We start from the raw sequence: 12,232 nt of genomic DNA, 5'->3' as shown, positions 1-12,232 counted from the left end.
GATGTTTTCCATTGGAGGGATGAAATGCCATTTTTAAGTTAATTTATTGTTAATATTTGACTCTTAAAAAATAGCTACAGTCTGTTTGGTCCAGATGAAAAGAAACCTGCAGATCTCTTTTGTTTCTGTACCCAAATTCCATACATTGGTGTTAAACAGTAATGCATGAATTCTTGTGTTCTCTCCATGTGTCTTTGCAAAAATACTAGATATTGGATTATCAGTAGCTGTATTCCCAGAGGATTTAAAAGCATTTTACAGGCTTTATGTGTGAGCAGTAGTGACCATGGGGAGACTTCAGCTACTCGAAATTTACAACATGATATATATTTATTTATGATTGTGGACTAAAGGCTGCTGAAGGGAACTACAGGAGGACTGTCTGTGAGCAGACTGCCTTCCTGGATTTCAGATCTCTGTTCTTCTGAGATATTTAAAGATCTATTTTAATCTTGCTGGGTTTAAAACAAAACAAGAACAGAAAACCCAAAGGAACAAGAGATGGTTTTAAAAATTCAAGAAAAGTCACAAATGTTCCAAATCTAGTTTTAAAGATCAGTGTGTAAATCTGAATTAGGTATTTTTTGCTTTCCCCAGCACCTCACTACCAGTTCACAACTGTCTCAGAAAGTTAGACATTTCCCCATTTGTGTTTCAGTTACCTTTTGGACAAGAAATGTATCATACTCTGGAAATCATTGCTATGAATGAGGCCTGTGTTTTCTTACAGGGCCAGAGCTGATGCAGCCCTTTCCAATACTCAAATTTAGGAGTAGAAGGAAAGGCTCTATACACATTTTATCTGTTGAGTAGTCCTCCAGAATCGTGTCCTAAATTTCTAACTTGTTAGCAAGATATTAAAAATCCTTGATTTATTTTTCCTGATACTTTTGGGAATCCAACTATGTACAGATCACTGTATCAGCAGGTTTTCCAAGGCTGTGAACTTAATTTTGAAAAAAAAGGTTGTGCTTAGGCTACAGGGAGAACCCAACAGGTTCTGGAATTCAGTGCTTCATGGAGGAAAACGTAAGTGCAAGTCTTTATTTATTTGCAAAACAAATCAAGACAAAACTTCACAGTACTGCTGTATGCAGGCTGAGCTTTGTCCAGGCTTCAACATCAGAGGTATTTCTGATGTGTAGTTACCTGAACATTAAATGAAAGTGTAATTTTTAAAGAAACATCTGCCCAGGGCCTGTCTGGGATGTGAGACCTGGAGGTTGCTTGGGGACAAGGAGAGAAATTTGGTGTTTCTCAAAGATTTAATTTCATGACTACAATCAAATATAACAACAACAGCAACAAAACATCTAATATTGTTAGTTGGTATTGGCCACCAAGTTGATTAGAGGGATGGAGCATCTCTCCTGTGAGGAAGGGCTGAGAGAATTGGGTTTGTTGAGCCTGGAGAAGAGAATGTTCCCAGGTGACCTAATTGCAGCCTTCCAGTACCTGAAAGGATCCTACAAGAGACTTTTTTACGAGGTCATGTAGTGACAGGACAAGAGGGAATGACTTCAAACTGAAAGAAGGTAGGTTTAGATTAGATTCTGGGATATTAGATGTTACTGTGAGAGTGGTGAAGTACTGGAACAGATTGCTCAGAAAGTCTGTGGCTGACCCATCCCTGAGAGTGTTCAAGGCAAGGTTGGATGGGACTCTGAACAACCTGGTCTAGTGGAAAGAGTCACTACTTATGGCAGGGGGGTTGGAACTAGATGATTGTTGAGGTCCCTTCCAACCCAGGCCATTCTATGTTTCTGTGATAGTACAGAGTGACTTGTACTGTAGCTAGTGACTTTTCTGAGTAAAAATTCTCAAAGAGGACGAGGAATTTTCATTACATTGTGTTAAATTGTGTCAGTTAACTATGGTGTAGACATATTCACAGTTTCTAATTACTGTTGTCTTCTGTATCTCTGCTGACAGTGACATATTCTTGTCTGTGGTATTGCTGGACTTAACTGTTGATCACAAAGGTCAAAAAGACCAATATATGATCTGCCTTTATATATTTATTTAACTGTATACCTGCCTGTGGCAGGAGGGTTGAAACTAGATGGTCTTTAAGGACCCTTCCAACCCAAACCATTCTATGATTCTATATATTGATAAAATAATAATATTTATTAATAACAGATCTTTCCCCCCAAAAAAGACAAAGCCCCCCACCCCACCACAACTGGATCTCCCATAATAAATCTCCCAAAGGACTGGTGGGCAGGAGAGATCTTTTAGGTTTATTTGCTACATGTTGTAATTCCTCTTGGATTCTTCTGGAACAGTGTGTCCTTCATCATCATAGTCACTAAATCAGTGAAATAGCAAACAGTTCTGTGCTGAAGTTGCTGTTTTAAAGGTAGTTAGATCTTCTGTGTTTCAGTTCAAAAAGGGTTTACCCCGATTATTTCACTGTGGTAAGTTCTCATTTGTTTCTTTCTTGTTTGTTCCCTTTAAAATGTGTTTTTTAGTCAGATAGAGATACCTGTGAAATTAAGCATATAGGTGTGTTCCTTGGTTTCTTCCTGTGACAGTATATGCAAATCATTCTTTTGTATATGCAAACATCCACTTAAACTTGTATTTAATATGATAATATTTGTCAGACTTTTTTTTTTTTTTTTTTAAGACTGTGGAAGAACAAAGACTATGCATCAACAGTGAAGGTTGCAACTAAGTTAATATATAATAGAGGGATAAACCAACCAGCTTCTATTTTATTTTCTGGGGGTTGGTTGTTTTTTTGGTCTTGTATCTGCTGGCTAACTTTTTAGCTAGAGCTATGGTTTTGAATTTGTCAACTTGGTCTGGTAACTGAGCTGTACTCTTTGTCTTCAGAGTTTTAAAGACAACCTACTGGGACATACTCCTGTGAGGGTTCCCTTAATCTTTGTTGACCTCTTTTGATCAGTGCACTTCTATTGATGGGTTGGAATTTTCTTTGCTTGATGGTACTGATGCCTCAAGCTACTATTACTAAATGTGCCTGATAGAAAATAGTATCATATGTGCATGGGGTGCCATAGAATGGGCTTGTATAGAGCAGGAATAGCTGTAGGAGCTCACAGTCCACTCTGGTGATCTTGCATTCTGTTAAGAGGTAAGCCACAGGTCTTTGAAAATAGCCTTGACAAATGCAGCCAGTTTAAACATTGATATGGAATCTGAATGACTGCCTGAGTCCTTCTAGGGTTTCCTGTTAACTGTTTTTCATTTTGATAAATAAGACCCCTAAGGAAGGTGGCTGGATTTAGCAGAAGAGGGAGGCAAATTAAATGTGTCCTGCTCCAAGGGTCAGAACTTGTATATGAATGTTCTTTCTAGCCACAGTTACAAAACCTCAACACTTTGCCATTCCTCTGATTGTGTCCAGGGTAGATGTGTGAAGTACAGCATTAGATCCTGGATAGTCTGAGTGTTCAAGACCTTTGGGAGGGATGCATTGGTAGATGATGGATGGCATCTGTTCCCTTCTCTTTCCTGTCCAGTGTTTGTCACTAACATGAAACATCAACTTGGAGGCCAACTGAACAAGTTTAGTCATTTGCCTTGAAAGTGCGCCTAATCAAAGATGTGGAAGGGGCACTACATACAGGCCATAACCTGGGATGATCTGTACTGGCCTTGGCCTCTCAACTGTAGAAAACAAATGGCTGACTGAGACCTGTTTGCTGGGCAGTGGCTGAAAGGTTGTTGGGAGAAAAATAAACAAAGCAGGCAACAAATAACCCTTTCTGGAAAATGGATGAGCCCTAGTGAACATGGAGGCACTTCAGTCAACACACAGAAAGACCTGCTCCCACGTGGCCATGGGGGAGAGGTGCCAATGTAATGTTCTCACATTGGATCTTCCCTACATGGCATTGAGGTGATAAAGATGGTCTGCAGAATCAAGGCATGTACCTGCGATACTTTGTGAACAGAACTTTTGTGTAGCAGTGGCAAGCATGTGCTTTGTGAGGATGGCACTAAGGAGTACGAGGACAGTGTATTAATATTGCCTATCATGAAGCAAATGTTTTGATTATTATGTGTACCATAACTAGGAAATTCATGTACTCAGAACCTTGTATTTCATCAAAAGTCTTTGTCTGTACTTTGTCCTGCTGCATATAGGCTTGGGAAATGAGCTCGTTAGGTAAAAGTAATTTATGTGGAGGTGGCACAAGGACTTGCAGATTAGGAATCCTTTTTCTGACTGAGATCTCTGAAAATAGGAGAAACAGTCTTCTGAAATGGGATCGTGAGAAGGAGTTCAGACATTTAAAGTAGGTATGTTATAATAGAACCAACAAGCACAGTCATTTGAGGTTTTGAGGCTTTGGCTTCCCTTTGAAAGAAGTAGAAAAACTTGAGACTTTATAGAAGTAGAGAATTTATAGCTGTTTGCAAGTGTAGAAGAAATCAAATTCTGACACTGGCCAGCTGCTATATCCAGGCTGAGAATTACTAGATTTTAATATATATGGAAACAGTAACAGTCAGCTGGGAAGCCCTCTGACAGCTCAGAGTTGTAAATCCACCTTTAAGGAGATACACAGTTCCAGGAAAGGTGAAACAGGCTGCTCTTTCTGCCTGACTGAGTGCTGAAAAATGGATTTGGAGTTTGTTGTGGGAGAGGGTTGTTTGAGTGGGGGTCTTTTTGCTTTTTGAGGGGGTGGTCTTGTTTGACAGCATTTTTTATGTATAATTTTCGTCCTAGTAAATTTTTGGCAAAAATAGCTGTGTTAAGACTGCTTTCTGTTTCATATTTCAGTACAGTTATGCTAAGGATTGGTGAGTACTACATGTCAGTGTTTGCAATAGGAGAGCAGTACAGAGCCCATGCTACCATCTAGCAGCTCTTGACAGGATCTGATCAGAAGGCTACATGGATGGCATTTCAGCTGCATCACTTGGAGATAAACTTGTCCTTGTGACTAGGAGAAATTACTGCTGCGTGATACACGTTGTTGTCTTTGTCTCAAGTGTGTGCAGCTGCTGTCACTTGATTTGCTGCTTGGGCATATGTTGCTAGACAGGGGGGAGGGGACTTTCCCCCTTTGTGTTAAGTGCTTTTTGCAGTAATGAGGGAGTAATTTTGGACACCAAGTGAGAAAAAGGATTATGTTTTCCTCCCTCTATGATCCATGCCAGTCTGGTGATTTCTGGTCAAAAAGAAACTTCTGGTCACTTTAGACTCTGACTGGAGGAAAACACACAAAAAATATAGGTAAAACATCAGTCCTAGTAGTGAAATAAGCAAATAAGTAGTATAAAATGGCAGTGTTGCAGGGCCTGAGTAATGACACTGAAGTGTGTTAGATGTTTTGTTCCGTAATTTTAAAGGAGTTACGCAGTGCTCATTTACTCCATAGAATTTGTGCAGGTGTTTGATCTGTAAATACTCGTGTGTCCTGTTTTTCTTCTCTGTCTGGTGGGGTATGTTGGCAGCAGGAGACCGAAGTGGATGCAGCTTTGGTCTCTTAGCTAGCAGTGTACTCCTGGTTCTTTGTTGAAAAGATTGAAGCTGTTGGAATAGCAGTTTGTTCTAAGTCGTACTGGTGCTGGTCTTAAAGATGCAAAGTAACTGGTGGGTTGAAAAATTCCTCTTTAATAGAGTAAACCATTTAGGCTTGCCCTGCTTTGAGTGATGGGTTGGACAGGGTGGTCTCCTGGGGTTCTTTCTTACATGAATTATTTTATGATTCTATGGGGATTCTGGTGCTGAGGTCTGCCTCTGCTTAGCTTGAGATTATCTTGTCTGTGGTACATTGCATTTCTGTGCTCTGCAATAGTTCTCATGTGAGGATTTTTGCCCTTGCCCTGATCCCCTTGTCACCTTGCAGAAATGAAGATTAGCTCTGCCCCTTCAATTATAGACAGGAATAGTTCCTGTGACTTCAACTGACTGATTAAAAAAAACTATATATGGGACTTACACCTTCAGTGATTTTTACAGAGCTCAGAAAGCATAGTAATGTAAGGTGTGAGATTTTCAAGCCTTCAGATTTTTTTAGTCTTCTAGTAGAGGAGGAAAACATGTTCTGATAGAATTTCTTTTTGCTGCCTTTTGTCTAAGTTCACGAAATATAAGTAAATATAATGTTTTTCTGAGAGAAAGAATGACACAAATAGGTTCAAGGATTTAAATTTAGCCAAGAAGCTTGTTTTATGTCTTGTTTCTTTTCAGCTGAGAACTAAAATTACAAAGGTTCTTATTAATGCGATGAAAATAGTAGACTTATTTATTTGAATGATAAATAGTAGCGTATTTATTTGAAAAATTTCTAGCAATATTTTCAGTTGTAGCTGATAAACCTGAAAAGCAGAGGGTATGAAGTATGTGCAAGAGAAAATGTGATTTTTTTTTTCCTGAATATTAGCAAACTTCTCTGATAGGAGTTGCACTGGGTTGAGTTTGCTGACTGATTGGCTCAGTGGACAATTCTAATTTGTCCATTGCAATTATTCTATAGCTTGTGCTTGTCAGAAATCTTTTCAACACGGAGTCTGCCTTTGTTAGGTTTCTGGTGTGAGCAGGAGCACACTTCTGTTTAGTTTACCATTTAGTAACTGATCTGTGGCAATTGTGTGTTTCTCCTCTGAACTCAGACTGTACTTTGAAGATGGAATAGGATACAGGTCTGTGGAACTGGGGTTTTTTTTTTTTTTTTTGCTGATAGGATGTTACTGCCTTCTGATTTGCACATCTGACTGGAGAATTCAGTAACAGTCACTTTCCTGTCTTTCAGGTACTGATAGCTGATGACTACTCAGATCCGTTTGATGCCAAAAGTGAGTTGAACAGAATGGGAAAAGGGGAGAACACTGGCTACATGGAACCATATGAAGCCCAGAGAATAATGGCTGGTAAGAAAAGACAATTGCACATGTGAACTCCAGTTGTATGGCAGTTTCCATGTATATTATAGCTGCTGTGAAACAGAAATGTCATTGTTTGGAAAACTTTGGCATGGAAACCCGTGTTTCTGAAGATACTTAGGTAAGCACCAGTAAATGCCATGAAAGCTTTTAATTTGCCTGCATGTGCTTTGATATCTAAAAATATTGCTCTGGACCTCACTTTAAAATATAGGTGTTTTGTGCTGTCATGTGAGAAGATTAAAAAAATATGAGCAGTGAGAGTTGGAGTGTGTATTGCTCAGCTTGGCAATGTCAAGGCTGTAATTCGTGTATGTAGTAGGGATGGCCAAAGCATGGCATTGTGTTATTTCAGTTAAAAACAGTTGATCAGTTTGCTTATGGACTTTTTTCCTCAATCGGATTCAGACTTCTTGGTCTTCCTTCTCTTGGAGGATGGCTGTAAAGCTACGTCTTCATGTAGCTTCCATCTTTCCTTCCTTGCTGCTCTGATTGTTTTTTACCAGTGGTCAGAATGAGACACTATAGGATGCCTGTAAGCCTTTAACTGCTATTCTTGATAGGTTTTTTCCTTTTTCGTCATGTAGGGAGGTGGTTAATGGTAGCGTTGTTGTAGGAGTTTGGACTGTTTGAACCCCTTGTCCTAGTGTTATGCAACTGTATTTTCCGTATATTCTCCTTATCTGCATCAATTTCCTACTTATTGGCTATGCATTCTGTAAAATGCTCCAAGGTATGGGACCACGTGTTCTTAATTTATGATGGTTTGACTCAATCAACACACATTTCTGTGCAGATCAATTGTGCATTTCTTGGATTTGTGGAGCAGGTCCTCTTTTTCTCGTTATGGAGTAAAAGTCATTCTTGTGCCCAGTTAAGTTGATTGTATGCTTTCCTTTTCTATTGGCAGCTCCTGTTTTGGGCCCTCAGGAAAGATTAATCAGTGGGGGAAGATGAGGCTGTTGGATGCAAAGATCCTTTTTTCATGCAAGTGTTCCTATTTTTCTTTTCTTAAATAGCATTTCTGAAGAGAGACAGGAAATGACATGGAAACTATTGTTTGGAAGTTCTCAGTATCTTATAGAGGGGCTGGGAGCTTTTATTTCTCATTAGTGTGAATCCATTCTAAGTTGAGTAATTTTTCAGAAAAACAAATTAGTCCAAATAATTTTTTGCTCTGTGTTGAGCAAAATGCACAGGTGTTTTGTGATGAGCATTTGTGATTTTTAACTGTGAAGTTTACAGTGCGTTCACTGGTTTCTCCCTGTGTTCAGGACAGGAGTTTATTCTATCTCCTTTTCCAGATTAGCCATAACGAATGAGATGATTTAGTGGACAATACTGGATGACTTACCTAAAGTAAGGAACAGTGGGTTTGCGAACCCTTGCACTTACAAGACACCCTTTTGCCAAATTCGTATTTGATGCAACTGATAAGCTGTTATATCTGCTCCGTATGTTATTATAAAGGAAACCTGAGGAGCTCTCAAAGATGTCCTTTTGAAAACGAGGTTTAATTGATTATAATGATAGAACAAGTGTTCTGAATATGTGTTTGATTGAGCCAGCAGAAGATGATTGATGTACCCATGAAGATGTTTAGTGTTTTGAGATCCGGCTGTCTTGTCCTAATGCAGATAGAAATAGAGAAGGTCTTCCTGCAAACCTCCATGAGGTCAGGTTGTGTTGGCTATATTCAAGCATGTGGTTTTGTGTTTGGGGTTTTTTATTGCTCAGGTATTGCCTTTGCCCTTTACTTGACAAATGAAAATCCAAAGGCATCCTGTTGGAGAGTTTTTAAAGGTTCAGTTTTTATTTACCAGGTGAGTTCTATTATGTATATGCACCTTCTAAAGAAGACCTTTTGACTGCAGTTTGATTGGCCTCAAAATCTTTACTGCTTTGTTTGTTATGTTTATTTGTTGGTTTTGTTGTCTGATGAATAGAAGAACATGAGATGGCTATCTGTGTAGCTTGACTAATCTGATTAAATCCTTCGGACTGTATTTAAAATGGGTTAATCCCAGAGAGAAGTAATTTGCATACCCCAGCAGAACGCAGGAAATGTAGGAGAGACAGAAAACATGTTACTGGTGTACCCAAACTTTTGCATTCTGGAAAACAGGTGTAAGGCTAGTTGAAATATGAGCCTAAAATTTTTGTGCATGTTACCTGCTCCTTGAGTTAGGAAAGGATTAGGCAACAGCAGGTGTCCATATGAAATAAGACCCTATGATTTCAATATGAGAAAGTAAACTTCACCTGAATAGAAATGTATGATGTCTGAAATAACTAGTATTTTCATTCAGTACTTCTCCTTTCTCCCTGAGAGCTCTGTGGGCTTGCAGTTGTCATGTAATTTGTTCTGAGCGGATATTTAATTTGGAAAAAAAAATGCAATCCTTGAAGTTAATTATTTCAATTAATTATTTAATGGTCTATCTGTTTCTATGCTGTCTGTGGTTAGAATTGGGTTCAATCAGGCTTGAAGTTTCTTCTGCTGATAGTGTCCTCCAAAAACACTGTCTTGCCAGATTTGTGGTTGTGAGGACTGAAAGAAAGCAACCTTTATGCCAAGTTTTGGAAAGACTTTTTGAAGGAAGGCTTGACCTGAGGCTAAGGAAAAGCGTGCTGATAACAAATGCATGTTTATAAGAAGCTGTCATCTCCTGTCAGCCAAGCACATCTGCTGGCTAGTAGTGATATTCATAAGTGTCCTGTCTTCAGGAAGTCTGTGCCAGAGGTTCAGAGAAAACCCCTGGGAGTACAGTTCCTGATGTGCTGTGTGGTGTGAGTCTCTGGTTGGCTGTGTGTGCACCTAAAGCCATGGGAACAGCGTTGTATCTTTGCCTTATCCAGAACCTGTTTGGAGATTCGATGTCTCAGTGTAACTACATATGTATGAAGGAAGTTCTCTGTGATGTTAATATCTGACAAACTGTGTCATGGACTACACGTGGAGTGAGATTCGTGCATGCATGAGAGCAACAGACGTAGCTAAGATGATGATTTCTATGGATCCCGAGAATTAGGTGGACCTTACTTTCCCCATAGTATCAGTCTGTAGCTGCTGCAATGACGTGTGTCCTGCCACAGAAACAAGCCTGTGCTGCCTTACCTAGCCTGTAACCAAGCATCATTGCTTCGATCAGGTGTAGAAGCTAGTTCGTGCTTGAGAAAGAGTTCTCCAGAGAAGCTGTGGCTGGAGATGCTGCATTTGAACATTCCAGAAGTGAATGGTTGAGATACTGTCAGGTCAGAGTGTCAGTGCTTCTCTGTCATCCATTCTTTGCAGGGAGTGCTGGGGGAAGAGAAATTGAGTTCCACCTGAGTATTTACTTCCATTGGTCTGCACTAGATGTCAAATCACGGAGAGGAGTCTGTTTTCTGTGGTAATCCCTTACCTGAGAGGAGGAAAGGTGCACTTAATTCATGGATGTTGCTATGGCTATACTTGGGGAAAATGTGCATTTGTTTCCCTTTAAAATCCCCTATAAGTCATAAGGTCCTATTCTAGCCATACTCTTATGAGTATGCCTTTCCACGTTCCCCTGACAGCTGCACATGTTGACATAGCTTTTTCAGGCATCTCTGCCTTGCAGAAGGAATTAAGAGAAGTCCTCAGACTGCATGAGACATTTGCAATCAAATGCCATGTCAAGGCTGTCTATACCACAGCCTTATATATGCTGTATGAAAGAACTCACCTTTGGAGGAGGATCCAGTTTTGGATCATCACTCAGACTGAGATATGCTGTCAGCCAAGTTGTTGCATGAAGAACTGTCTGCTGTCCTTCTTGCTGCTTGGATTTGAAGGGAGCCCCTTGCTTCTAACTCACAATGTCTTGTGTGCAAGGTGCCTAGCATGATACGTGCTATTAAATAAAATTAACTGAAAAACAGTAAAATTAAGGTCATAGGTCACTTCAAGTCTCAAAATAATTCGGAAGCACATTATCAAAAATGGCTGGGTGAGGGGAGGTGCTGTTTGGTGAGAAAGGAAGTAAAAAGCATTATCTGAGGGGCATGCCTACCTTGAGAAATGTTTCTTAGCAAAATCACTTCTGTTTTTTTCCAGATCAGGAGCTGTGTTTTCTGTTGTCTAGAATGGTTATGAATGGGGAGTTAGGGCAAGCTAAGCCCTTAGGTTAATACAACAGTTTGGAATTTGAGTTAAGCCTGTGGTACATCAGTGCCTTGATTTCTTAGAGGTCTACAAATGCCTCAGGTATGTGCTCTGGAAGTTCTAATGTACACCATGTTTTTCCTTTGCTTTTGTAGGTATGACTTAGGACTGTGCCAAGGACCCCCTTCATGGGGTTCTGGCATCTTCTAGATCATGCATCTGCCTCAAACATATGGTAGACAGGGAGAAAACCTTCTTCTTGTGTTTCAGAATTCTGCAGACCTAAATGAGTAGCACTTCTGAAAACAGGTACTTTCCCTGAGATGTAACATACCATGTGGTATTCCTCATGAAGGAAATGCTCCGTTGTGAACAGACTTCAGAAGGCTGTCACAACACTATTAATAAAATATACATTGTGCTTCTCTTCTGATCAGGATAAATTTAGAAGCTACTCAGGACATTTAAAAAAAAAAAATCTCCTTTTGTACAGCCAGAGCAGGTATTTGAGGAAGAAGGAAATCAGTTTTGTTATTGATGCATTTCTCACAGGAGGCTGGTCACACAGTTGTCCTGGGAACTGGACGTGTTAGATTTTGTAGGTGGGTTGTGCTAACACATGAGATCAGGGAAAGCTCAGTGTGCCTCGGGTAAGTCCCAAATCAGCTCAGAAGCCTGCTGCCAGTACCTGTTGAAGACTGGAAAATCCCAGTAAGTCACAAAAGGGCTTCTGGACATAATAGCTGAATTCAAGTTTCACAGACTGAGTAGATGAGCTTGTATACATGCTCCAGGGCTGAGCGACTGGTGTGTGTGAAGGACCTGTGTACTGGACCTGAAGAGCTGGAAATTATTTCTAGGGGTGCTCTAGAGCATTTGGATCATGGTACCTGTTGTCTTGCCTATGTTATTCAGTGTATTCATCAACCTAGGTGATGACACATCTGCCCCATCAGCAAAAGTGAGCATAAAGTAAGGGAAGTGCTTGATGAGTAAAGGGCAGAGTTTTCATCTGGAGAGGCCTTAATAAATATGAACATTCTGCCAAAAGGAGCTTTTTTAAAATGAAACGAGGGGATATTAGAGAAAATTCCAAAAGAAAAAAACACAGCTTTTTTCACAGGCTTACAACGTTAGCATCCTCTTCCTTTTTTCTTTTTCTATGTATTTATCATCCTGTCTCTGTATGTATCATGCTGGCTGTGCAGTAGAACAGCAGTGAGCAAGTCTAAATAGATC

At 39.9% G+C, this 12,232-nt stretch overlaps 1 protein-coding gene across 2 annotated transcripts in view; it reads left to right on the top strand.

Annotated features, from left to right (window-relative positions):
* SHB (SH2 domain containing adaptor protein B) overlaps positions 1-12,232 on the top strand; it is an 83,854-nt gene that overhangs the window by 6,965 nt on the left and 64,657 nt on the right. For both annotated transcript variants that reach the window (XM_051777498.1, XM_051777497.1), the window contains exon 2: positions 6,738-6,855. In XM_051777498.1, the coding sequence (XP_051633458.1) occupies positions 6,738-6,855 (118 nt within the window). The remainder of the gene's footprint in view (positions 1-6,737; positions 6,856-12,232) is intronic.

This window comes from Manacus candei, unplaced genomic scaffold (genome assembly GCF_025592945.1).
Source record: "Manacus candei isolate 608988 ecotype Guabito, Panama unplaced genomic scaffold, ASM2559294v1 h1tg000010l, whole genome shotgun sequence".
Classification (NCBI taxonomy): domain Eukaryota; kingdom Metazoa; phylum Chordata; class Aves; order Passeriformes; family Pipridae; genus Manacus; species Manacus candei.
Note: the sequence above shows the minus strand (reverse complement) of the source record. Positions and strands in the feature narration are given on the sequence as shown.